General features: G+C 42.6%; 1 protein-coding gene across 1 annotated transcript in view; it reads left to right on the top strand.

The window, feature by feature from the left end:
* The window catches only part of DCAF13 (DDB1 and CUL4 associated factor 13), a 148,378-nt gene that overhangs the window by 45,102 nt on the left and 77,285 nt on the right, over positions 1–25,991 (top strand). Inside the window, exon 8 of the mRNA XM_033933398.1 lies at positions 10,842–11,006. Coding sequence (XP_033789289.1) covers positions 10,842–11,006 — 165 coding nt within the window. The remainder of the gene's footprint in view (positions 1–10,841; positions 11,007–25,991) is intronic.

The raw sequence follows: 25,991 nt of genomic DNA, 5'->3' as shown, positions 1-25,991 counted from the left end.
CCCACCTTCCCAGCAGTTGCTCTGTATGATCTGCTAAAGGTAATGGACAAGGTCTCAGCTTATTCTGTATCTGCACGCAGAATTTTGTGGATCAGACATTGGGCTAGGGATTCCACGTCTAAAGCCACACTCAGCAGGTTTCCTTTCAGAAGCAATATGTTGTTTGGCCAGGGGTTGGATGACCTTGTGGCTAGCGTCCAGGACTGCTGTCCGAAGTCACTCCCGGATAGCAGGCCCAGAACTTCTATAGGACAGGCCCAGGGGTCCTTTTGAGGCTCACACCATTCACGTCTTTTCTCCCCTGGATCCTCTTCCCAGAGATCATTTCAGAGCCACGACAGAGATTCTCTGGGAATAGAAAATCCCAGGGCTCTGCCCCCCAGTCCTGGGTGGGCAACCCAAAAAGTAGCAATGACACCAGCTCTCCAGCCTCTCCATGCAAAATCAGAGGCAGGCTACAGGACTTCTGGAAGCGTAGGAAGCTATCACAACCAACAAATGGGTTCTGGAAGTTATCAGGGATGGCTACAAGCTGGAGTTTGCCCATCTCCTCTCTGCCTGGTTCATAGACTTTCTGACGGGCCAGCCAGAGAGGACTACCCAGATCCATGCGACCCTTCAGAGGTTGCTAGACATTCAGACAATCGAACGGGTATTAGACGGAGTCTCGGAAGCCAGCAGATATTCCATATACTTTGTTGTGCCCATGAAGGGTTCAGAAGATTAGAGGCCGATCCTGGACCTCAATATGTCGATGCAGCTCTCAAAGTACTTCATTTTCGAATGGAGACCCTTCAGTTAGTCATTGCTTCAGTGCAGCCAGGGGATTTCCTGGTGGCTCTCGATGAAGGCTTGCCTACACATTCTAGTATTTCTGGATCACAGGCACTTTTACGTTTTCATGTCCTGAAATAGCATTTTTATTTCATTGTTTTCCCTTTTGGGCTAGCTAGAGTCTTACCCCTCCCCCCCCGGAATCTTTACCATACTGATGGTTGTGGTGGTGGCCTATCTTCACAAATTGGGTTGGCTTGTCCACCCTTACTTGGACGACTGGCTCATCAGAGCTCCCTCGAGAGAGAGGAAGCTGAGCAAGTGGTTCAGACCATCCTGATGACCCTATAAGGTCTGGGCTGGATTGTCAACCTGAAGAAGAGCCACCTTCAACCATGTTTGAATTCTTTCGGCACTCTGGGGTATATACCATCCAGGTTTTGGCCAGGTACTAGTGACCTGGATTGGCCACCATGAGAATGGGCTACTGGGCTTGATGGACCTTTGGTCTGACTCAGTAAGGCTATTCTTATGTTATTATGTCCAGGTGATTTACTGCTCCTTTACAATATGTAGGTTTGGCTCAGTACATCTTCCAGATTCTTTGAGATTTCTTTCAGTTCCTCAAAATCATCACCCTTGAAAACCATTTCTGGTACAACTGGATCTCTTATATTGTCTTCAATAAAGACTGAAGCAAAGAATTAATTCAGTCTCTCCACTATGGCCTAGCCCTTTCTCAGAGCCCTTTTTATTCCTTGATGAACTAATAGTCCCACAGATTCTCTCACAGGCTTTCTACTTCTAATATACCTGAAAAAGTTTTTACGATGCTGGAAAGGGGGATAGAAGGGTATAAATAGAGGATCACTGCACAGGTCCTGGACCTGTTGGGCCACCGCGTGAGCGGGCTGCTGGGTACGATGGACCTCAGGTCTGACCCAGCAGAGGCATTGCTTATGTTCTTATGTTATGCCTTTGTGTCGAGTTTCTTTTCATATTCTCTTTTAGCTGCTTTTATCAGTGATTTAGATCTAACTTGCCAGTATTTATGTTGCTTCTTGTTTTTTTTTTTTAAGGATCCTTTGTCCATTGTTTGAAGAATGTTCTTTAGGCTTTAATAACCTTTTTAATTTCTCCCTTTAACCATACAAGCTGTTGTTTGTTTCTCTTTCCACCTTTATTAATATGTGGAATACATTTGGTCTGTGCTTCCAAGATGACATTTTTAAGCAGTACTCATGCGTGATTTTAAGTCCTAAATTGGCTTATCTCTTTAACTATTTTATTAAAATAATTTTCCTCATTTTATTGTAGTCTCCCTTTTGAAGATTAAATGTTGCTACCCTCTGTTTTCTTAATGAATTCACTCTAGTTATTAAGTCAAATTTGATCATGTTATGATCACTGTTTTCCAGCAGACATAGAAACGGAGAAAAAGAAAGGCAGATAAAGACCATATGGTCTGCCCATTCATGCCATCTACTATCCCTTCCTTTCCCTTAGATCAGTGTTCTTCAACCTTTTTACACCTATGGACCGACAGAAATAAAAGAATTATTTTGTGGACTGGCACCTGTCCACGGATCAGCGGTTGAAGACTACTGGGTTAAGTCGTGGGCCAGACCCCGCCCATCTCCACCCCAGACCCTGCCCCCATAATAGTACTAATTGTAACACTATTTTTTCTATTAATTTTTCATATATACACACAATATATTCTTATTAACAACACATAATGGTTAACCACAAAATTAAACTACACAAAGCACACTGTATGATTCTCAACCTTCATTCCTACCAGAGCACAGATAACCCCTATGTAAATACGGGACCAAAAAATAGAAGTACTAATATACAAACCCTAAGATGCAAGACTCTGCATGCAGTACAACATGAGAGAAAAAGAAACAAATGCATTTCTTCCTGAACAGTGCAAAATGCAGACAGCAGATGTAAATTCTCAAAATTGACACAATTTAATCACTAAATTCAAAAATAAAATTATTCCCTCTACCTTTGTTGTCTCCCTCCCTCCATGCTATGCCTTACCTTCTGGCCTGCTCTCACCTGACCATTTTATGCAGCCCTCAGTGTTATCTTCAGGCCGGCCCCCTCTTCCTCATTGATGCAATGCACAAAGCCATGGGCAGCAGCTCCTCATGCGTCCTGTGCCTCATCTGGAAGCCTTCCCTCTGACATTATGACATCAGAGAGAAGGCTTCCGGTTCAGGCGCAGGACGCGTGTAGTAGCTGCTGCCCGTGGCTTTGAGCATTGTGGCAGTGAGAAAGAGGGAGCCAGCCCAAAGATAACACTGCATCGATCCCACCATGCACCGACGGTTGAAGAACACTGCCTTAGATAATCCAATGTACTTGTCCCAAGCTTTCTTGAATTCAAATATAGCTTTCAGTCGCATCATCTCCACCAGAAGATGTACGTATTCATCATTCTTTCTGAGAAAAAGTATTTTCTGAGGTTACTTCTGAGCCTATCCTCTTTCAACTTTCTCTTATGCCCATTATTCCTGAGTTTTCTTTCATAAGAACATAAGAATTGCTGCTGCTGGGTCAGACCAATGGTCCATCATGCCCAGCAGTCTGGTCAAGCAGTGGCCCTTAAGTCAAAGACCAGTGCCCTATTAGAGTCTAGCCTTTCTTGTGAAGCCTGCGATGGCAACTTTAGAGAGCATTTGGAAAGCTCTCTTGAAGCTCGTCATCAGTGACTAAATTTTCACAAGATGTTGCGGCCCTTATAAGTTCTGTGGATAATCTGGTCAAAAAAGTTGATGGGACTAAAGAAGAATTTATCTCTGAACTGAACTCAGTTAAAAGTAATATAAAGGGACTTCAAGATCTAACAATGGGTATTGTTAAATGTAGAATGTTATTAAATAGGAAAATTGGACAGGTAGAGAATTAAAATCATAGACTGAAATTACGTCTTTAAAATTTTCCAGAGTCCCTGGTAATAACTCCTATGGATGCCTTTAAAAGGTATCTGATAGGGGAAAATTTCAACACATCTGAGAATATTCCTCCAATTAATCGTATATATTATATTCCTGCAAGAAAAACTACAAGAAAGAATCCGAAGACCAATGGCTTAGCCCATAATGGCTTTTAATATCTCAGAATTACTTGAAACATATTTCAGTTGCTACACCTCATAGGTCCTTGTCCGATCAGATCAAAGGAGCTTCAAAGCCAGAGTTCAGTGGTTAAGCAAAATCTAACCTTCCTCTCTGCATACAATAAAAGGATACGGAAGAGGAAAATCACTTTGGAAAATACTTGGCAGAGTCCAAGTCCCCTACCTCTTGCTTCCCCATTTCCCCTTCTGGGTTGTTTTTTTGTTTTGTTTCTTTTATTCTTTATTTTGATGATTCGTTAAAATAATAACAAATATTCATGAATATCCACAAAATCTCTGTATAAAAAATACGTTGAAACATATATAAGGTAATTAATCAACCATGATCTAGTCCACGTTATAATGGTCATCAGCTTTTTAAAGGAAATCAAATCTATCTATAATCTACCATTATGGACAGGCATAGTTGTGGCTTAGTTTATATATCATACAACATCCTCCTAAACGGAAAATAACAATGTTGGAAATTAACCTTCTGGGGTTTTCTTGGGCTAGAGATATGTATAGTAATGTTTTGGTTCATTAGAAAAAGTAATCTTTTGCCATTTAAAATACTGATGAGCTCATGCTGCATAGTGGCATTTCAGGGCAAAGCAAACAGAATCGGTTTTTTTTTTTTTTTCCATCTTAATCTCTATCCACTTGTCGATGGACATAACCCACAGGTCCTAAATTGATCTGGTGGGACTAAAGGAAAAAAAAATAGCAGGTAAGATATACTTTCTCCTTCAAGGTGAAGCCTTTATTTTTCCTTAGAATGGCTTTTTGGACATTTCCCATGGAGACATTGTCCTTTTAGTAGAGAAGAGTATGCAGTTTTTGATTTGATGTGGTTCGAATGCTATCACTTGCTAAGTAGATTTTCAGAGTTTAAAAAAAAAATGTATTAATGACTAGGAATGATAATGTATCTGTAGAGAAAAACAAGTTAATTTCCTGCAGATAATGGACATTTCTTGTAAAAATGTAATCTAATAGAATTTTCCAGGAAGTGACAATGAATGAGTCTGGAGAAAACCTGAACTTGAAGCAGTGACTGATGTCTAATTTAGAGGGAGCCTTAGTAGCTGTACTAAAAGAATGAAAATTATACCAGGCGCGTGGGGTTGGGGCTTTTGAATGGTATGGGATAAGCGCAAAGGAATTTTATGTGGAAAGAGAAAAGAATCAAAACAAACTTAGGGGTCCTTTTCAGGCGCGCCACCCAATTTAACGCATGTTAGCATTTAGCGTGTGCTAAATCGGTTAGCGCGCCTTAGTAAAAGAGGGGTTTAGTGTTGCTTAGACAGCAACTCTGGTAATTGGGGAATAAGACCAGTGCCAGGCATACTGCTATGGTCTGTACCCTGATTATGGCTAGACAGATCTGGATGGGCTGAAGTGGGGCTTGGACTCCATTAGCTCCATTAGTTGGGGGATAAGACCACTGCCAGGCATGTTTCTAGGGTCTGTGTGCCTTGCATATAGCAAGGCCAGATGCATATGTTACATTGCATCATACCAAATGCTCCGAGTTTATCTTGGGCAGACTCAATGGATTGTGCAGGTCTTTTATCTGCTGTCATATACGATATTACTATGAGATCTAGAGTCCAAACAGTTTAGAGGCCCATTTCCTGTTGAAGTTTCCTTGCAAATGTTTGGGTTGGTATTATAAGGTTAAACATGTTGGAGAGGGTGGCTAACCTCAGCTTACTTTTTTTTGTGTGTAACAAAATTTTTGCTTAACCCACAAATAATGGACTTCACCAACCTGATCTGTATAGCTTAGTCCATTTGTTTGTTTCAGTATTAATTATGTACCTTTAATCAGTATAATAGCCCATCGATTGCTTCTTGTTTATTTCCTTTATTTATTATTCTCTGTTCCTTCGTTGTGCAGTTTAGATTTCAAAATGGACAGTGTACAGATAATTCTCTTTTTTTTGTGTGTTTATTTTTCCTTCCTGTATTTTTTCTATTTGCCATGACGATTGCCATTCAAGTGTAGTACTTGTGTATATTTTTTGAAAGTAGAAATAAAATAAGAGGGTTTAAACTTTTGTTGCAGTGATACATTACATTATAAAAACAGTAAGCAAATAGCGGAGAAACAATAAACCTCAGTGGTTCACTGCGGAGATCTCGGACCTCGTTAAAAAGAAGAAAAAAGCATTTATCTCCTGCAAACAGTCAGGAAAAAGGGAGACAAAAGAAGACTATCTGGCCAAGTCTAAAGCTGTCAAAACAGCAGTCAGAGAGGCCAAACTCCAAATAGAAGAGAATCTAGCAAAGAACATTAAGAAGGGGGATAAATCCATCTTCAGGTATATTAGTGACAGAAAAAGAAACACAGATGGGATAGTATGCCTTAGGAAACCAGACGGGAATTATGTAGAATCGGATTCCGATAAAGCCGAACTACTAAATGAATACTTCTGCTCAGTCTTTACCTGCGAGGCGCCAGGGTCTGGTCCACAGTTGCAGACAAGGGAAAGCTCGGAAGACCCGTTTTGGAATTTTGAGTTTACGCCCAGCAGAGTCTACTGTGAACTATAAAGACTCAAAGTGAACAAAGCCATGGGACCAGACAATCTACACCCCAGGGTGCTTAGAGAGTTGAGTGATGTCCTGACAGAACCGTTATCCGCGTTCTTCAATCTTTCCCTAAGTACAGGAAGAGTCCCGTTGGATTGGAAAACAGCTAACGTCATTCCACTCCACAAAAAGGGATGCAGGACGGAGGCTGCGAATTACAGGCCGGTGAGTCTTGCATCAATAGTGAGTAAACTTATGGAAACACTAATTAAACATAAATTAGATACGATCCTGAAGGAGAATCTACGTGATCCCCATCAACATGGATTTTAAGAAAAAATGGGATAGGCATGTGGGATCTCTTAGGGGAAGAAGTTAGGTGGGTGGGTCATTGGAGTGGGCAGACTTGATGGGCCGTGGCCCTTTTCTGCCGGATTACAAAAGAATTACAAAAAACATTTTACAGGAAGATATCTGGTAATTTCTAGAGGAGATAAAGAGTAGATGAGGTTGCTTTGGGGATACCTGATGTAACTTTTACAAATTATCCTCCTTTGGCTCTGGCTCCTATTTTTTATGTTTAAATCTTTTTTTATTAAACAGGTAGAACCATAATACAGACCAAAATACAATAAAGATTTTACAATAGAAACTATGTACCATGGAGGACTGAACTCTGATATCACTGCACAACAATTTTTTGGTTAAGTCTTGATTCCTGAAAAGTTTTTGGTGATTATGACAGGTACCAACTTGGTATGCTCAAATATGGTTTTGGTTTTACTGCATCACGTAAGAACTATGAGAAATAGACATTTTTATGTTTACTGACAATAAAATATATAGTCAAGTTTACGTTTCGCACAAGCGACTAAATGAAACAGAATTAAAAGTGTTTTGCTCCCGAGTTTCTTTTATATTCAGTGTCTGGTGCATCACGTTGTAGCATCCAACAATAGTCGGCAAGCATTGACGGATTCCAATTGCCCTGGTATCGTTTCTCCATCGTAGCTATGTCTTGATGAAACCTTTCACCGTGCTCGTCACTCACAGCACTGAGATTTGCGGGGAAGAAGTCCAAGTGTGAATGGAGGAAATGAATCTTGAGTGACATATTGCACTTCATTCTCTTGTATGCTTTGAGAAGTTTGTCTACCAGCTGAATGTAGTTTGGGGCTCTGTAATTGCCCAGAAAATTGTCAACAACGTCTTTCAAGGCTTTCCAGCCAATTTTTTCCGGCCCAACTAACAGATCTTCAAATCGCTTGTCACTCATAACATGTCTGATCTGGGGGCCAACAAAAATACCCTCTTTGATCTTGGCATCAGTTATTCTTGGGAACATCTGTCTTAAATAACGAAAACCTTCCCCTTCCTTGTTCATTGCTTTCACAAAATTCTTCATGAGTCCCAGTTTAATGTGAAGAGGAGGCAAAAATATCTTTGTCGGGTCAACAAGCGATTCATGTGCTACATTTTTCTGTCCTGGAACTAACTTTTTACGGAGTGGCCAGTTCTTTCTAGAATAGTGCGACTCTCTGTCTCGGCTGTCCCATTCGCAGATGAAACAGCAGTACTTTGTATAGCCAAGCTGCAATCCTAGTAACAGAGCAACGACTTTGAGGTCTCCACAGATATTCCAGTTATACCTGGTATACTGGACATACTTTAGTAACATTTCCATATTCTCATATGTTTCTTTCATATGTGCTGCATAGCCAACAGGTACTGAAGGATAAACGTTGCCATTGTGCAACAGAACAGCTTTCAGGCTTAACATTGACGAATCAATGAAAAGACGCCACTCTTCCGGGTTGTGATCACAACCAAAGACCGAGAACAATCCTTCAATGTCACAACAGAAACAGAGACTGTCGACTTGTGCAAAAAATTTGGTTATATCATGATGCCGGTCTCGAAACACAGAAATTTTCGTACCTGGTGATAGCAAACACCATTCCTGCAGTCTCGAACCTAGCAGCTCAGCTTTTGCTTTTGACAGACCCAAATCTCTGACCAAATCGTTCAATTCGGACTGTGTTATCAGATGTGGATCGCCTGATGAGGATGGTTCAAAATCCGGGTCAATGTCACTGTTAGAACCCTGCACTGCAGTTTCTTCATCTGGTTCGTCTAAGGTCCAATCCTCTGGTGGTTTCGGAACTGGAAGACTGTCATCATGTGGCATGGGTCTCATTGCTGAAGGCAGATTAGGATATTCAATTGACTTCTTGTTTTTGGCAGAGAAACCAGACACATTAGTCAAACAGAAATAACAGTCCGTCACATGGTCTTTCTGTTCTCGCCATATCATCGGAACAGCAAATGGCATCGTCTTTCGAGTACCTCTGAGCCAGGCTCTCAGACTAACAGCACATGTCGCACAGCAAATGTGAGGCGCCCATTGCTTGTCTTGATCACCTATTTTGCAGCCAAAATACAGATGATAGGCTTTCTTTACAAGGGCAGTCATCGAACGTCTCTGAGGCGTAAGTGTATATTCCCCACAGATATAGCAGAATGTGTCGCGGCTGTTACGACACCGACGAGACATATTGCCCGACACCAAAACGTCTATAGCATCAAGCTTACTTACTGTTATATTGCTACAGCTACTATACTACTATACTTTACTATACTGATACTATATACACACACGGACTATCTATATTAACCAAATGAGCAGGATCGGTGTATGGAAGCCACCATTATAGCATGGTGAGACAGCGCAAGCTCGTTCAGACCTGCCCAGACATGCCCAGGATGTCATCTTCCATAAAACAGCTTCCAACCTGGCTAGATTTTATGCATGGACATACCCAGGCGGCACAAACCGTTGTTGATAAGACACTTATGGGAGAAAAAATTGTTTGCATCCAAATATAAGAAAAAATCACGACAAAATTGAAGATTTCTCTGAAATGGTACGTGATGGGTAATTTTTGATGTAATATTCATGATCAGCACCCAAAATTCTATAAGAAACACCCAGCAGTGTTCAGGAAGCAAAAACTTTGTTGTGCAGTGTATCCTTCACAGCAACTACCAGACACCATAATTCCCCGTTCCCTGTTCCCCCAAGGCGTCATCCCCTAATTCCCCACCCCCCCCCCCCGAAACAGAAACAAGGTTGGGTATTTATAACAAATATGTATAACAAATGTTTTTAAAACATTATATAATGGGAGCCCAAGGCTGCAAAACCAGTCCTGCTCATACTTTGATCAGCCTTGAGTAAGAGTAAATATATTTGAGCCTGGAGCTGTCAGAGGCAGACAAAATATGCACAAGGATAAATGGATGCCTCTGAGCACTGTATTAGGCACTACTGGGACATGGTTGATCCTTCTGAAAATCATTTTTTCAAGGCTTAGGGAATATTTTAATAATTTATACTAATAAACATGGACACTGGTTCTTGGTGCTTAAGAACCATTGCATTTTGTTGTTGTCTCTCAGTGCCTCTTTTCCCTACTAATGTGTTCTATTTCTTCATATCTGAAGATAAATGATAATGCATGTTGACAGAAAACAAAGTATGAGTTAAATATCTCCCAAATATCCTACTTTATGACTGTTGGTATTTGTGTATTTTTCCACTAATTGCTCTTCAGAGGCCACAGTGGATTTGGGTGACTTGAGCCCTCTATGAAATGCTGGACACTATTGCACATAAGGCAAATTTTACAGAACATTTTCCATGTGTAAATCATGTTTAAAAGGAAAATTTATCTTAAAAAATTGTACATGGGGTATACATGAATAAAAAAAGTGCATGGAAAGGTTGCATCTACTTTTAAACAGTCTGTGTGAAGTTAATCCCAGGGGTGTAGTTTGGGCTATGCTGGGGTAAAGATGAAATGCACATGTGTACACATTTATACCTAGAAAGCAGATGCAAACCTGGAAAAAAAAAAAGAATTTGGGTGCTACTATGGGTTCCTTTTATGAAGCCGCAGTAGTGGCTTTAAAGCGCGCGACTTTTAATCACGTGCTAACCCCCGCGCTAGCCGAAAAGCAACCGCCTGCTCAAGAGGAGGCAGTAGCGGCTAGCGCAGCTGGCAGTTTAGCACACGCTAAAACGCTACTGCGCCTTCGTAAAAAGAGCCCTGGGGGGGGGTTGTTTTATGCAGGCACATAGGTATCTATGTTGCCTTTATAAAACTGATGCTTTTTAAAAATGTTTTAGCCTCTCTGTTAAGAAATTATCCCCAGTAAACTAGTAGAACTTTATTCTTTTAAACAAATTGTTGAAAATACTTTTGAATTTGTATATAATGGCTTGTAAACTTGTTTCTTATGAAAGACTTGCAAGTTGTTTGTTAAATAACTCTAGTTTCATTTTCTTCACTAACAGAAAAATGTCTCTCTTTTTTTTTTTTTTTTTCTTTTGTAGCTTGTATACCTTTGACATGCGTTTCCTTGACACGCCTGTAATGGTGCATATGGATCATGTGTCTGCAGTCCTGGATGTGGATTATTCCCCCACAGGGAAAGAATTTGTGTCTGCTAGTTTTGATAAATCTATTCGCATCTTTCCTGCAGACAAGGGCCATAGCAGGTCAGTGCTTTAGCAATAATTTCTTATGCTAAGAATGTCTAATATCTATTACCATATTTAATCAATATTGTACTGATAAAGTGCCTTTCACACTCAATTTCTAGAGTGTGATTATTAACTTAGTTTCGCAGTTGTAGAAATAAGTTTGTTTTAGAACTATCTTTGTTCAAACTACATGTCATGTTCATTTCTAGCCAAAATATTTTAATTTGTAACCCAATTATTAATGAGGCAAGAAACAAAATGCCTTTCTCCCTCCGTATTTGCGATTTCTACACTCGCGGTTTTTGTTCTGATGGCTTCCCCCGCCCCGGTCCTGTGTCCACAGCAATAAACTTACTTTTCCCTGGCCTGGCTATCGGACGGCATGCTGTTACTCATTCCTTTGACATATAGAAAGCTCAGATTGTCAAGTATCTCTTCTGATTGACCAGCAGCCATCCCTGGCACCACCCTGTTCATCGTGGTAACCCACTTGATGGACAGGTTTCTCAAGGAACAGGGCTGAGGCGCACACGACAAACAGCGAAGCTTTCTCCCCCCTGCTTCCCTTTCTCCCCTTCTGCGGCACAAGGGGGAATTAGAAACACTTGGATTTTTAAACAACTGCTGAGATGAGAAAAAGAGAGAGCACGGCACAGATCACAGAGGCGGGTTGCGAAGAGTGCAAAGCTGAGGAGAGTCTGGGCAAGTACATAGAAATAGTTATTTGCTTTTTCTCCATATTCGCGGGCCGGCTCTAACCCTAACCCCCACGAATACAGAGGGAGAAGTGCAACACACATAATAAAATACATACACAAAACCTAACATTGAAAACCAGGATAACATACCCTTTTACAGATTTCATATAATAGAGCCAGTCCCAAGCCCTCTTAATCCATAAAGGCTTGGACAAACAAGTTTTCAACCTTCTCTTAAAGTCAATAGCAAATAATTAGCCTGTTTTCTCATTCCTATGCTTCTTACATACACAAAAAGCTATTTACTACAATAATATTAATTCAAAATATATATATATTTTTATTATACTTTTTTATCATACTTATAATAACTTATTAATACCACACAATAATATATAAATCACATTCATACAACACCACCTATCATATTTAGAGACCCTCCCCAACAATTCATTCACCCCAAACTCCACAATTTCACCAGTTCAATATTCTTGCCAGTTGTTGCCTTGTATTGTGTCTGCCAGAAATTGTCCAGCTGCAGATATATTTCAAAATCTCACTCCAAGATGGTTTCTTGTTACTGCATTATACAGTGGTACCTCGGTTTACGAGTGCACCAGTTTGCGAGTGTTTTGCAAGACGAGCAAAACATTCGCAAACTTGGTGCCTCGTAAACCGAGCTTGCCTCGCTGTACGAGCGCCCCCCGGCAATCCGGCATCCCCCCCAGCGATCCGGCATCCCCCCCCCCCGCTCACATTGCCCCCCTCCACCGTGATCCTCCTTCCCCCCCCCCCCCCTCCGAGCAGTCAATGACACCTTTTACCCGACTTGGCACCAGTGCCGGTGCCCGAAGATCCTCCCTCTTCTGAAGCGTCCTGGGCTGGGCGGTGCGTTGAAGATCCTCCTTCTTCTGGTCTGGGCTGGGCTGGACTGGCTTTGAGCATTTGCGCATGCTCAAAGCCTTCTGGTCTCGCTCTCAATCTCGGAGAGAGCGAGACCAGAAGGCTTTGAGCATACACAAATGCTCAAAGCCAGTCCAGCCCAGCCCAGAAGAAGGAGGATCTCCGACGCACCGCCCAGCCGCGCCATCATGTCTCTGTTTCTGTCAGCTGGAATATTTATATTTTATTTTTACATTAGAGGCTCTGGCAGAGACCCATTTACAAAATATTCTTCCCAATTAATATTTCCCAATTGCTTATTTGTAAATGGGTTTCTACTGGACCCTCTAATTAATCAGCTTAATTAAATGAAATAACTACTTCTGAAATTTATGGGGATGGACGGGAACGGATTCGATTCCAGCTTGGACGGGTTTAATTTCTGTCCCTGTGCAACTCTCTAGTCTCAATAGCAGATTATGGACTTTTCCTCCAGGAACTTGTCCAAACACTTTTTTAAAACCAGCCATGGCAACCGCTCTTACCATATCCTCTGGCAATGCGTTCCAGAGCTCAACTATTCTCTGAGTGAAAAAATATTTCCTCCTATTTATTTTAAAAGTATTTCCCTGTAACTTCAAGTGTCCCTAGTCTTTGTAATTTTTGATGGAGTAAAAAAATCGATCCACTTGTACCCCTTCTACACCACTTAGAATTTTGTAGACTTCAATCATATCTTCCCTCAGCCATCTCTTTTCCAAACTGAAGAGTTTGGAACCTCTTTAGTTCTTCCTCATATGAGAAGAGCTCCATCCGCTTTATCATCTTGGTCATTGCTCTCTGAACCTTTTCCAATTCTGCTATATCTTCCTTCAGGTATGGGGACCAGAAATGAACGTAATGCTCAATGTGAGGTCACCCCATGGAGCAATACAGTGGCATTATAACATTCTTTAGTTTTGTTTACCATCCCTTTTCTAATAATTCCTAGCATCTTGTTTGCCACTGCTCATTAGGTGGAAAGTTTCAGTGTAATATTTACAATGAAACCCAGATCTTTTTCTTGGGTGCCGACCCCTAAGGTGGACCCTATCATCTGCTAACTACGATTTGGGTTATTCTTCCCAATGAGCATCACTTTGCATTTGTCCACATTACATTTCTTCATCCAATTTCCTAAGGTCTGCCTGCAACTTGTCGCAATACATATGAGTTTTAACAACTTTGAACAGTTATTTATTTAGTTTGATATATATCTTGTCCTCACTGAGGAGCCCAGAAAGGGTTACATGGTAACATACAAAAGAGTCAGCAAACAAGACATATAACAGTTAACAACAAGGAGCAAAAGACTAAGGCGATAGGGTACAGAGATGAGATGAGTCTAGTTCAGTGTCATCTGCAAATTTTCACCCCCACCCCCCCTTTTTATGAAGCCGCGTTAGCATTTTTTTATCACTGGCCATAGCGGTAAAAGTTCCAGCGCTCATAGTAATTCATAAAAGGGAGGGTTAATCACCTCACTCGTTCCAATTTCCAAATCATTTATAAATAAATTCAACAGCACCGATCCCAGTACAGATCCCTGCAGCACTCCACTGTTATGATTTATTACTTGTCTGTAGCATCACTGAGAGCAAAAACAGCAGCCACTGCACTTCTTAATGAGTAAAGCAACCAGGTTGGCTACAATAGTTTAAGATTAACTTGGGGTTAGTCTGTCTAATGACGCTACTTAGATAGAAAAGTATGAAACACATCCTAGCAGAGCAAAGGTTTTTGGAATAATCTATGCTAAAGAGTACCGTATTTTCACGCATATAACGCGCGCGTTATATGCAATTTTACAAACCGTGCATAACCTTGCGCGTTATACGCATGAGCGCGTTGTACAAATTTTTTTTTACATAGTTCCCCCCCCGATGTCCGATGCACCCCCACCCTGAAGGACCGCTCGCACCCCGACAGCCTCCCGACCCCCCCCTCCATCATGTAGACGCTCCTATCGGTGTCCTGCTGCTTCCTCTTGGCGGTCCCGGCCCTTCTGTGAGCCCTGCGCCTGCGTTGCTTCCTCTTCCAGCGGTCCCGCCCTTTTCTGACGTTAGAGAAAGGGCGGGACCACCAGAAGAGGAAGCAGCGCAGGCGCAGGGCTCACAGAAGGGCCGGGACCGCCAAGAGGAAGCAGCAGGACACCGGTAGGAGCATCTACATGATGGGGGGGGGGTCGGGAGGCTGTCGGGGTGTGAGCGGTCCTTCAGGGTGGGGGTGCGGGTGGGAGTACGTGCAAGCGGTTCTTTGGGGTGGGGGTGCGGGTGCATACGAGCTGTCCTTCGGGGTGGGGGTGCGAGCGGTCCTGCGGGGGGGTGAATCGGACGTCGGGGGGGGCATCAGGCTTTCAGGGTGGGGACAGGACTTCAAGGGGGAGAGGAGAGTCGGGGTGGCCAGAGGAGAGTCGGAGCGGGCGAAAGGAGAGTTGGGCGGCGACGGGAGAGTCGGGGCAGCATGCGCGGTATACGGGTGTGCGCGGTATACAAATTTTTTTTAATATATATGTCAGTTTTCTGCGCGCTATACCGGTGTGCGCATTTTACACGGGTGCGCGTTATCTACGTGAAAATACGGTAGTGCTGCCCGATTCAGGAAAACAAAATTTCAATTCGATTCAGTCTATTGAATTGATTTTTTGATTCGATTTTCCTGCCCAATTGGGTGTTTTTTTCCAAATATCCTGGTGGGTTTATTTTATAGCCTCTTCACCCCCCTTGCCCTCTCCTACCCACACTGGTCCTGTGGTGTAAACAAAAAATACTTTTCCTCTCTCTGTTAAATCTTAGCTCACGTTCGCAGTCTAACACCAGCTCTGGAAAGAAACACATTTCAAATTTGACATATTGTAATCACAAAAGAGAAAATTAAATTATTTTTCTTACTTTTTGTTGTCTGGTCATTATTCAAATCATGTTGGTCCCAAGTTGGCCTGGTTGTCTTCTGATAAGGCTCTCCTTCTTTCTTCTTTCTCCGTGCTAACCATCCATCTTCCATCTCTGTCCTCCCCTTCTGTTTCCCTTTCCTCCCCCGGAGGTCTGGCATCTTTCCTTTTGTTCATCTCCATCCCCCCACAGCTGCAGCAATGGACCCCACCATCCACAGATCCACCATCTCTCCTTTTCTCAACTACCCTTTCATCCAGCATATCTCTTCTGTGTCCCTGTCCTTATTCTCCTCTCCAGTACTGTTCCCCTTGTGTCCCTGTTCCTGTGCTCCCTCCATGCCCAGCAGCTTATCTCTCCTCGTATCCAGCTTCTTCTTTCTCTCTTCCTTACCTCTCTATCCCCTTCCCCAGGTACAGGCTTTCTCCTATTATCTCTCCTGCCATCCTACCCACCTACTTTGGAGCAGTATCTGTCACTATTGTACCCTTCCCCTTGTGGTCTTGCATTTCTTTCTCCCTCTCTTCATTAGTCCAGCACCTCTCCTGCTTTCCTCCCCATCTTTATGGTTTGGTCTCTCTCTTCCCTTCACCTCAGGTCTGGCATCTCCCCTCCCCTCTCTTACTTTTTCCTCCTCCTCCCTCTGCACAGGCCTGCCTCCTTACGTGAAGGCACTCTTTCTCTTCTTCTTCCTCCTCCTTCTGCACAGGCCTGCCTCCTTCCGCGAAGGCACTCTTCCTCTTCTTCCTCCTCCTCCCTCTGCACAGGCCTGCCTCCTGCCGCGAAGGCACTCTTCCTCTTCCTCACTCTGCACAGGTCTGCCTCCTGCCGCAAAGGCACTCTTCCTCCTCCTCACTCTGCACAGGCCTGCCTCCTGCCGCGAAGGCACTCTTTCTCCTCCTCCCTCTGCATAGGCCTGCCTCCTGCCGCGCAGGCACTCTTCCTCCTCCTCCTCCCTCTGCACAGGCCTGCCTCCTGCCGCAAAGGCACTCTTCCTCCTCCTCCTCCCTCTGCACAGGCCTGCCTCCTGCCGCGAAGGCACTCTTCTTCCTCCTCCTCCTCCCTTTGCACTCTTCTTCCTCCTCCTCCTCCCTTTGCACAGGCCTGCCTCCCCACCACAAAGGCCTGCTTCCCCGTGTTTACTTTAAGATAATATGGCAGCCTGTAGGATCGCTGGTGCTATAGCGATCCCTGCAGCAGCTGCTGTCATCTTCAGTGGCATGTTTGCATTGCTGCGATCCTGACTCTGACGTCAGATGAGGGGCGGGACTGTAGCAGAAAGAACGTGCCGCTGAGGATAATGGGCAGCTGCCGGGATCGCTATAGCACTAGCGTTCCTGCAGGCTGCCGTATTAGCTTAAGTCGGTAAGAGCGAGGAAGCTGGGGAAACTTTCAGGCTTTTCTCATTGACCCTCCCCGCCCCCAAGCAGGAGCGGCAGTGGATGGCCAGCAAGAGGCAGCGCTGCCGCTCCTGCTTTAGGAAGGCAGGGGGGGGAGAGGTCGGCCATCAAATCGGGAGGATGATTTTTCTTAAAATTGAATCGATTCGAATTGGGTAGCACTACTACAGAGGTCAATTTTAGGTATTTATTGCCTAGTTGTTTTTTGTTTATTTGTTTGTTTTTTGGTTTGTTTGTTTTTTAAGTCCATTTTAATTACAACATATAGATAATACTGTTGACATCTGCTCCCTTGTGCTGAGGCAGAAGCACATTATGGGGTCCTTTTACTAAGGTGCGCTAGCTGTTTTAGCTGTAATTTTTGTTGCTTTAGAGATTACATACATAGATTTTGTTGCCTTTTATAGAAATTACTTAGTGCTTCTGTCATTAATCTATTGCTGAAAGGGAAAGAATTGCCCAGATTTCAGCCTTGATTAAATTGTACCTTTGGCCTGTGCTTGGCAGTTGCAGAGGTGAGATTCAGATAGTTCCAGTTGGCCAGCATGAGTCCCTGGCTGAATAGTAAGTACTTCAAGCCTACAGCTTTGCCAAAATTTGGGAGGGTATATAAACAGATTTTGTTGTCACTTTAAAATCCTGACACCCTATCCCCAACCCATCCACACCATTGCTTGCATTTCTTATGTAGTCTTCCCAATAATCATATTCAATTATCATTTAATTGAAGATGATTTATTATATTTTTTAAAAAGTATTTTATCCCACATTATCATGAAATCTAAGTGGCTCATGTCACACATACGCATTCAATGTAAAAGAAAACAACAAAAACTGCAACAAAAATAAAAGCCAATAAAAATAATGCATGATTATTCTGTTTCTGGCTCATCCCTTTAATTAAGTTTTTCTACATCTACCTTTATCAGGTAATATCAAAAGGAAGGAAAGCTAATCTAAACTTGTTTTTTAATTTCGAAACATCAGAAGATGACCAATAAACCTGAGTTTAACAGCTAAAGCATTCCACAATAAATGTCCTGCGACCGAAAAACTGTGTGACTGAGGGGTCCTTTTACTAAGGCGTGCTAAATGCTAATGCGTGCTAACGCATCCATAGGATATAATGGATGCGTTGCCACACATTAGCATTTAGCGTGCTAAGACGCACTAGCACGCCTTAGTAAAAGGACCCCTAAGTTTCAGCTAGCCATACATGACAAACTGAAGGCACGTTTAAAAAAAAAATTGCGTTCTTCTAATCTAAGTGATAAATTGGGCTGGTAATTATTCAGCACAGCTGAAATAATTCAAGGAACTTGCAAATTAACAGAAGAACTTTAAACTCGCCAAACGGTTCAGAGCTAGTATAAAATATACAACTGTTAGGACACATAATTGAACCTACTTGCCCCATATATCATACTATATATGCTCTGGGGGGGCCTTAGGCCCCGCCCATGTGCATCCCAGAATACATTGGGAAAGCGAAGGCTTACCATTTTGAAAAGGTGAGCCTGCTGGTTAGAGGGGGTAGGCATCCCTCCTGCCATTCTTTAGTGTTAAGGGAGGCAGTTGTCGGGGGACCTTGGCTGCAGGAGGGTATGATCATCCTTCCTGCTGACCCTGGGGAGGATTGGAGGAAGGGAGGAATTGGGGTCCTTTTTGGTTTGTTTGTTGTTGTTTTTGGTTTTGGTTTTTTTTGTTAATTGGGGATATTTTATGGTGGGGTCTGAGCAGTCGAGCCCCAGTACCTAAGCAAATCGAAGGTAAGGCTACGACAGCTCAAACCCTGCCAGAAATTTTTGCATGCAAATGTAGTGCAACAGTTAGAGAATCATCCAGAATGTTTGTTTTAATATTAATGACCTCGTACTACTATTTTAATATTACTATTAATATTTTAATACTACATTTGCATAGTACAATCAGAGGCTGCTAGGAAATATGGAAAAGAGCACGGTGAGTGATTCTGAGAATCTGCTGGTAAAATACTTGGACGCTAAACTGGCTAGGACTGGTTTAGCATCCATCATCAAATGCACGATGAGTTTTGAGAATCTGGCCCTTGGTGCTTACAAATGAGGAAAGTGTTTCTGATGTTACAGTGAGTGATCATCTGGCATCCAGTGACCACCGGATGGTGTGGCTTAATATTAATAACTAAACACACTTTTACTTGTCATCAAAAACAAAACAGGTACATACGTGTATCACAAACACTAATTCAAGGGCACTATAACAAGTACCCAGATGAAAAATGAGGAGGAAAATGCCTCAGATACCAACCTCCACCCTACAGAGACAGGTGACATGTACAGCAGGGTAAAAATCCTCATAGGCATAAAAATCCTCCTCAAATACAAATTAAATCAGTGCTCTGTGCAATTCAAGTAAAACCACTGAAATTTCAAAAAGTAACAAATAAAAGAATTTTCCATTGCAAAGACATAGGATTCTATACTGAAGCTGTTCCTTCCCTTTAGTCGCAAACTTTGCAGAAGAATATCATTCAAACGTCCAACTCCTTCCCTTTAGCACTGGAGAACAGATCTCTCTTCAGTTTTTCCTTCTACTAATGAACTCATAAGGTGTATTTTGATATGCTCTGCTTTCTTTTTTTTTCCCCATCCATCCCATGTCCATAGTGCCCCCAGTGTCTCCTTCCCGTGTCCATAGTGCCCTCAGTGCCCCTTCCTATGTCCCCCTTGCTGCCTTCCAAACTTTGTCTCATCCCCACCCTCCGAAGCCAGCCTGTCTGCCTGCCTCCCTCTCATCCCCCTTTGCAGTATAACCCTTGAGAAGCATGTTTCCATCTCCCCTCCCCCCTCCACTACCGCCGCTGTGCAGCTGACCCCACTGACCTTCCCATTGCGAGTTGACCGACGGGCCTCCCGGATCCGGCAGCATCCGCAGTGCTCTAGGTGCACTGCTTTGCGGCCTTCTTCTGCCCTGATTTCCTCTGCCATGTCTCTGATGATGTCATCAGGGACGCAGCAGAGGAAATCGGGGCGGTGGAGGGCCGCAAGGCAGCGTGTTTGGAGTGCTGCTGGAGGTTTGTGGTCGTCTAGTGGTGGGACGGTCGGGTTGGAGGATCAAAGGGGGTTCGGGTGCGGTGGGGGGAGTGGGCGACAATGACGAACTGCGTTACGGGAAAACAGAACCCTAGGCGCGCATGCGCACTCCTACCTGCCACGGACATACCAATCACAGAACACGCAGGTAGGAGTGCGCATGCGTGCTTAGCGTTCTATTATAGTAGATGAGCTTCTCAGCTGAGGATAGGGTTAACTCTTAAGTGAGGTATTGAGTTGTGATCATCATACCATAGCACTTTCATCTTCTGCTTGTTTAATTTAAGGAAGTTCTGCTGTGACCGAAGGTGGTTTCTGCAGAGGCTGGATGTTCGTAGAGTCCTCCTTCACTGCTTGGAGAAGACTAATTATTCCCAGCTATCTGACCACCTTTTTGTGCTGATCAGCCACTCAAGGCGAGGCAAGCCTGTTTCCAAGGCTTTGATTGCCACATGGATTTGCATGGTAATTCTTCTTCCCACATTGCCCTCAGTAAACAGCCCCCTATCTTATTCGCAGTACATTCGACTAGAAGTGTAGCTGCTTCCTGAGCGGAGACCCAGGCTGTCCTGCCAGATGCAATCTGTAGAGCAGCTACCTGGTCTACTTGCCACACTTTCATGAGGTTCTACAGCACAGCGCAGCCGCTAGCACGGCTTTGTAAAAGAGGCCGTAAGCTTATTTAACTATTTAAAGTATTTCTGATAAGAATTAATATAAAATGAAAATTTATGGAAGTTGTGCCTTACGGGAAGAATGAGGAATTGAACCCTAATGAGCTATGATGCTGAGGGAGTGGTCTGACATCCCATTGGCACTTATATTGGACTAATCTACAACTGGACTGAATGTTATGAATATGTGAGTATACCCTTTAAGAATTTATATCAAACCAGAATATAGAATAATAATCAGGGGGGGAGCAGTTACCGGACTGGAGGAGAGCTGTGGGGTGATCCGTTGCTGGTCCTGGATTCCATCAACAGCGGCGGCTTCCATTCCTGTTCAGCGGCGCAGTCAGGCATTCACAGAGACGGACCCCTGACGTCATTGGGTCCGTCTCCAACAGCGTTAAAGGCAGCCACAGCTGTGGTTGCGGCCGCAGCCGCGCGGCCGCAGGGCGTCTTGGGAGCCTCTTAGGAGCCACGTGGAGTCCAGGAGACGGTAGTGGGCAACTTTATTTGGGACACTTAGACCCGGCTCGGATCCTGCTCCCTATTGTTGGATCTAAGATGTTTATTCCATGTCTACACTAGTGAAGACGTCGTTGAAGTTTGTTTCTTCTAATAATGCCTAAAAGACGAGGAAGGAACACCGGAGGAGCCTCCCGGCGACCCTTAACCCCAGTGGTCACTATCGATGATTTTCTCCGACGCCTACAACGGGAACAAGAAGGGTCGGGTGCTAGCTCATTGGGGATACCGCCGGAGAGTAGTGCGGTGGGTTCCCCTGAGCATGATATTACTCTTAGCCCCGACGTTAGGACGCCACCCCTCCAACCTACACCGCAAGCTCCCCACGGGACCAGAACCCACCTGAGGAGGTGGTTTTTTCTTTGTCCACAGAGGCTAGTATGGAGGGCTCGCTGAATATGACAATGCAGAGTGGGATGATATCTCTGCAAGGACTTGCGATTGGGACAACAGAGGTTGGGGGAACACAAGACGTCACTGAGGTAAAGCTAATTTCAGAACATTTAGATACTACACCATTACAACTTTTTTCACCTACAAAACCTTCTACAGTCACACTCGAAGCATTATGGGACTTGGTAGTGAATTTGGGAAATTCCTTAAATCCTCAAATAAAAAGTTTGGATAAAGAATTAAAAGAACAAAAGGAAGAAATAAAAGTTATAAAGCAGGACATGTCACAATTTAAAACAGAGACACAAAATACAAATAAGGAGCTAATGTTATTGAAACAGAATCAAGATATGTTGGTTAAAGATAATATACTACTCAGGAGGAAGTTGGAAGTGCAGGAGAATAATGGTCGAATAAATAATTTGAGATTTATAAATTTTCCAAAGATCCTGTCAACTTCTCCTAGAGAAATGGTGAAAAGATATTTTATGGAAATTTTGGAAATTCCTGAAAACTCCTTACCTCCTCTTACAAGAGTGTATTACCTACCTGCCAAGCCCCATCTTAAAGAAGAAGGAAAGATTGAGGAACCCCCGGAGAAGTCATTGGACATTTCGGCAATGCTGGAACAATCAGACAGAGATTTGGCTGTTCCAGCTACTCTATTGTTGTCTGTTGCTCTGGCTCCAGACAAAGATTGGATATTAAAACTTTTCTTTAAAAATAGGTCCAAAGACTTCCTGGGGCAGCATATTCAGATTTTCCCTGATGTCTCTAGAGAGACTCAAAAAAGAAGGAAAGAATTTTTAATTTTAAAACCTGGAGTGATGCAAATAGGGGGTATTTTCTTTTTGAGATATCCATGTAAATGTGTAGTTAGATACTCGTCATTGAAGTATATATTTACAGAGCCATCTCAATTGATTAGTTTTCTCTCAATGAAACGTCTTGAAAAAGGAATAACAACGTCCATGGAAAGTTAGTTCTCTGCACTTAAGTTAGATAAGGATTTTTCTTATTTAAATAATATGAATTATATATGTTCTATTCTTAATTGTGGATCCAATAATATTGAGGACTAGTGTGAGATCAACTAGGTCAGTATTTCCTTATAGTACATATTAATTTCGGATTTTTAGTTTAATATGTTGTTTGATCTCACTTTACTGTACAAGATGTATATGCTTGGAAATATTGTAAAATTTTATAAACAAATAAAAAAAAAAAATAATAATAATAATCAGGGAATTATCAATTGGTGGAAAGATCCTTTATCAAATATTTGTTTCAAGTTTATTTAAAATTTTATATACCTTGTATCTAGTATCTAAGCGGTTTACATTAAAAATATAAATACAAATTAAAATTTAGAATACTAAACAAACAAAAACAAACAATTTAAAAAAATGCAGAATTTAAAACTAAGTAATATTTGATTAAGAGAGAAAAATCTTAAATCTTATAGTGATAGAAATATTGTAAAATGAACCATGCAGGCAAAGCATTCCATAGTGTAGATACTGTGACTGAGAAGATAATTTTCGGGCTAAAGAAATTTGATCACGTGATACCCTACTACCGGCAGTTGCATTGGCTACCGATGGAAGCACGCGTAAAGTTTAAATTCGCCTGCCTCTGCTTTAAAGTACTATACGGACTAGCCCCTAAATACATAACTGACCTTTTCTCCTTCTCAGCTAACAGACACAAGAGAAGCTCACATTCGAGCCTCATTTCCTCCCCAGTTAGAGATTGTAAACTGAAAAAACACCATGAACACCTTTTCTCACATCAAGCAGCATTATGGGGTAAAGATCTAGAACAATTGCTTTCGCCCACTATTTATGAGGAATTCAGGAAGCGTCTAAAAACATACCTGTTCCTGAAGTATCTAGACAACTGACTCTTACATCTCTCTCTCCTCAATAATGGTTTTCTTGATCTATTAATCACTTTCTTCTACCTCTCTTAAGTTCAATCAATTTGTACCTTCATTTAATCTTTTGTAAACCGCATAGAACTTCATGGTACTGCAGTATATAAACTGTTATTATTATTATTATTATTATAAGATAGATTTATGGGTAGTGTCAAAACCCCCTGCCAAGAGGTTTTGATGGCTAGAGTACAGTGATCTAGAAACATAGACAGATGATGGCAGATAATGGCCAAATGGCCCATCTAGTATTCCCATCTGCAATCTTTTTCTCTCTCCAAGAAGGTGTATATGGGAAAAGTATTCTATCAATAATTGCTTTAGAGTATCAAAACTCCATATGACTAATAAAGAAATTTGCTCAGAAAAAGACAATTATTTTTAACAACTCTTAGGGCTCCTTTTACAAAGGTGCACTAAGCGTTTTAGCGCACGCACCGGATTAGCGCGCGCTAGCCGAAAATCTACCGCCTGCTCAAAAGGAGGCGGTAGTGGCTAGCGCGTGGGGCAATTTAGCGTGTGCTATTCTACACATTAAGGCTTTATAAAAGGAGCCCTTAGATATCGAAAACTCTCAACCATTGGGTTTGGGTTTCCCTCAAAAGATGGAAATATATGTGGCTGTTCATCTCGATCTGTATAATCCAGCAAGTTTTAGTTTTATCTAAGTTCAGACTATGATTGCCTAGCCACTCCAAAATACAGTGGTACCTCGGTTTACGAGTGTGCACCGGTTTGCGAGTGTTTTGCAAGACGAGTAAAACATTTGCAAAATTGGCGCCTCGGAAACCGAGCTTGCCTCAATTTGCGAGCAGCGCTCCCGCGATCCAGCATCCCCACCGCTCACGTCGCACCCCTCCTCCCCCCCGCCACGATCTGGCATCCCCCAGCACCCACCCAAACACACTGCTTACCCCCAACTGGCACCGGCACCAACACACAGGACATGCCGGTGCCCGAAGATCTGCGTCGAATCTCCGAGAGAGTGTGAACTCGAAGGCCTTGAGCATGCGCAGATGCTCAAGGCCCAGTAAACAAGAAGACGCAGATCTTCGGGCACCGGCATGTTCTGTGCGTTGGTGACAGATGGGGGTAAGCAGTGTATTCGGGTGGGTGCTGGGGAATGCCAGATTGTGGTGAGGGGGATGCCGGATCATGTGGGGGAGGGGCCTTTGTGAGTGGGGGGAGCAATGCCGGTTCTCGGGGGGGGTGCAGAGCAGCATTACTGGCCTCGGGAGGGTGGGTGGTAACATATCAAGCGAGTTTCCCTTAGTTCCTATGGGGAAACTCGCTTTGATATACGAGAATTTTGGTTTACGAGAATGCTTCTGGAACGAATTATGCTTGTAAACTAAGGTACCATTGTACATTACATTATCTCTCTGTTCAAGGCAAAGTAATTTTTAAGTTATGTCTTGTTTTTAAAATTTTACATGGTTGGGCCCTAGAGGATATGTCATAATTATTAAAGTTCCGTCTTATCAATAGAAATTTATGCTCCAGTGAAACTTTTAAATTTGCTTTCTTTTTTTTTTTTTAAAAAGACAACATTGAGAAGGGGCCCTTTTATTAGAGTATTATTTATGTGTTTATTTTATTTATTTATTTGATTTTATATCCCATCCTCCCAGAGAACTCAGAATGGGTTACAATATTACATTACAAAGGGCTATAGTTAATACTCAAAGGGTTACAATAACAGTACATGGGGTTATCGTTCAACAGTGCTTGGTGTCACGACTTTGCAATCAAGGCATGGAGTTTGAGGAATCTTATCTAAAGGTACCATCTAACACATGTTATTTAGGAATTGAACTGGCTTAGCATAGATAAGACAGACGTGACAGATAATTTGGCTACTATGACGTACAATCTAACACAGGGGTAGGGAACTCCGGTCCTCAAGAGCCATATTCCAGTTGGGTTTTCAGGATTTCCCCAATGAATATGCATTGAAAGCAGTGCATGCAAATAGATCTCATGCATATTCATTGAGGGAATCCTGAAAACCCGATTGGAATACGGCTCTCGAGGACTGGAGTTCCTTACCCCAGATCTAATATATATGTTCCGTAGGAATTGAGCTAGCTTAGCACTGGCATGACAGACGTGACAGATATTTTAGCTAACATGATGTCCTTCCTACAGGCATTGTCCCGCCTACAGGCATTGTCTATCGCAACAAATGTTAGTTGATTTGGCAGTAGTCTATAGAGAATTCCTTGGGGCATTTGCAGAAGAGAGGGAAAATCCTAATGTGCTTAGCACATGAGAAACATTTACTGAAAACCATGTTAAAACGTTCTCCAGTAATTTCCCATTTCCCATACACTAAGCATGCATTTAAATTTTCAAAAATATTTTTGGGAGGGATGTCATGGGCAGGGAATGGACATGGGATAATTATTCAGGCACTAAGGGCCCAATTTTTTTAGATGACTATATAGTCATCTAAAAAATCGGTGCCAGCTGGTGCAGCACTAAGCATGATTCT

Source organism: Geotrypetes seraphini, chromosome 2 (assembly GCF_902459505.1).
Source record: "Geotrypetes seraphini chromosome 2, aGeoSer1.1, whole genome shotgun sequence".
Taxonomy (NCBI): Eukaryota; Metazoa; Chordata; class Amphibia; order Gymnophiona; family Dermophiidae; genus Geotrypetes; species Geotrypetes seraphini.
The sequence above is the reverse complement of the archived record's forward strand: the minus strand, read 5'-3'. Positions and strand labels throughout refer to the sequence as shown.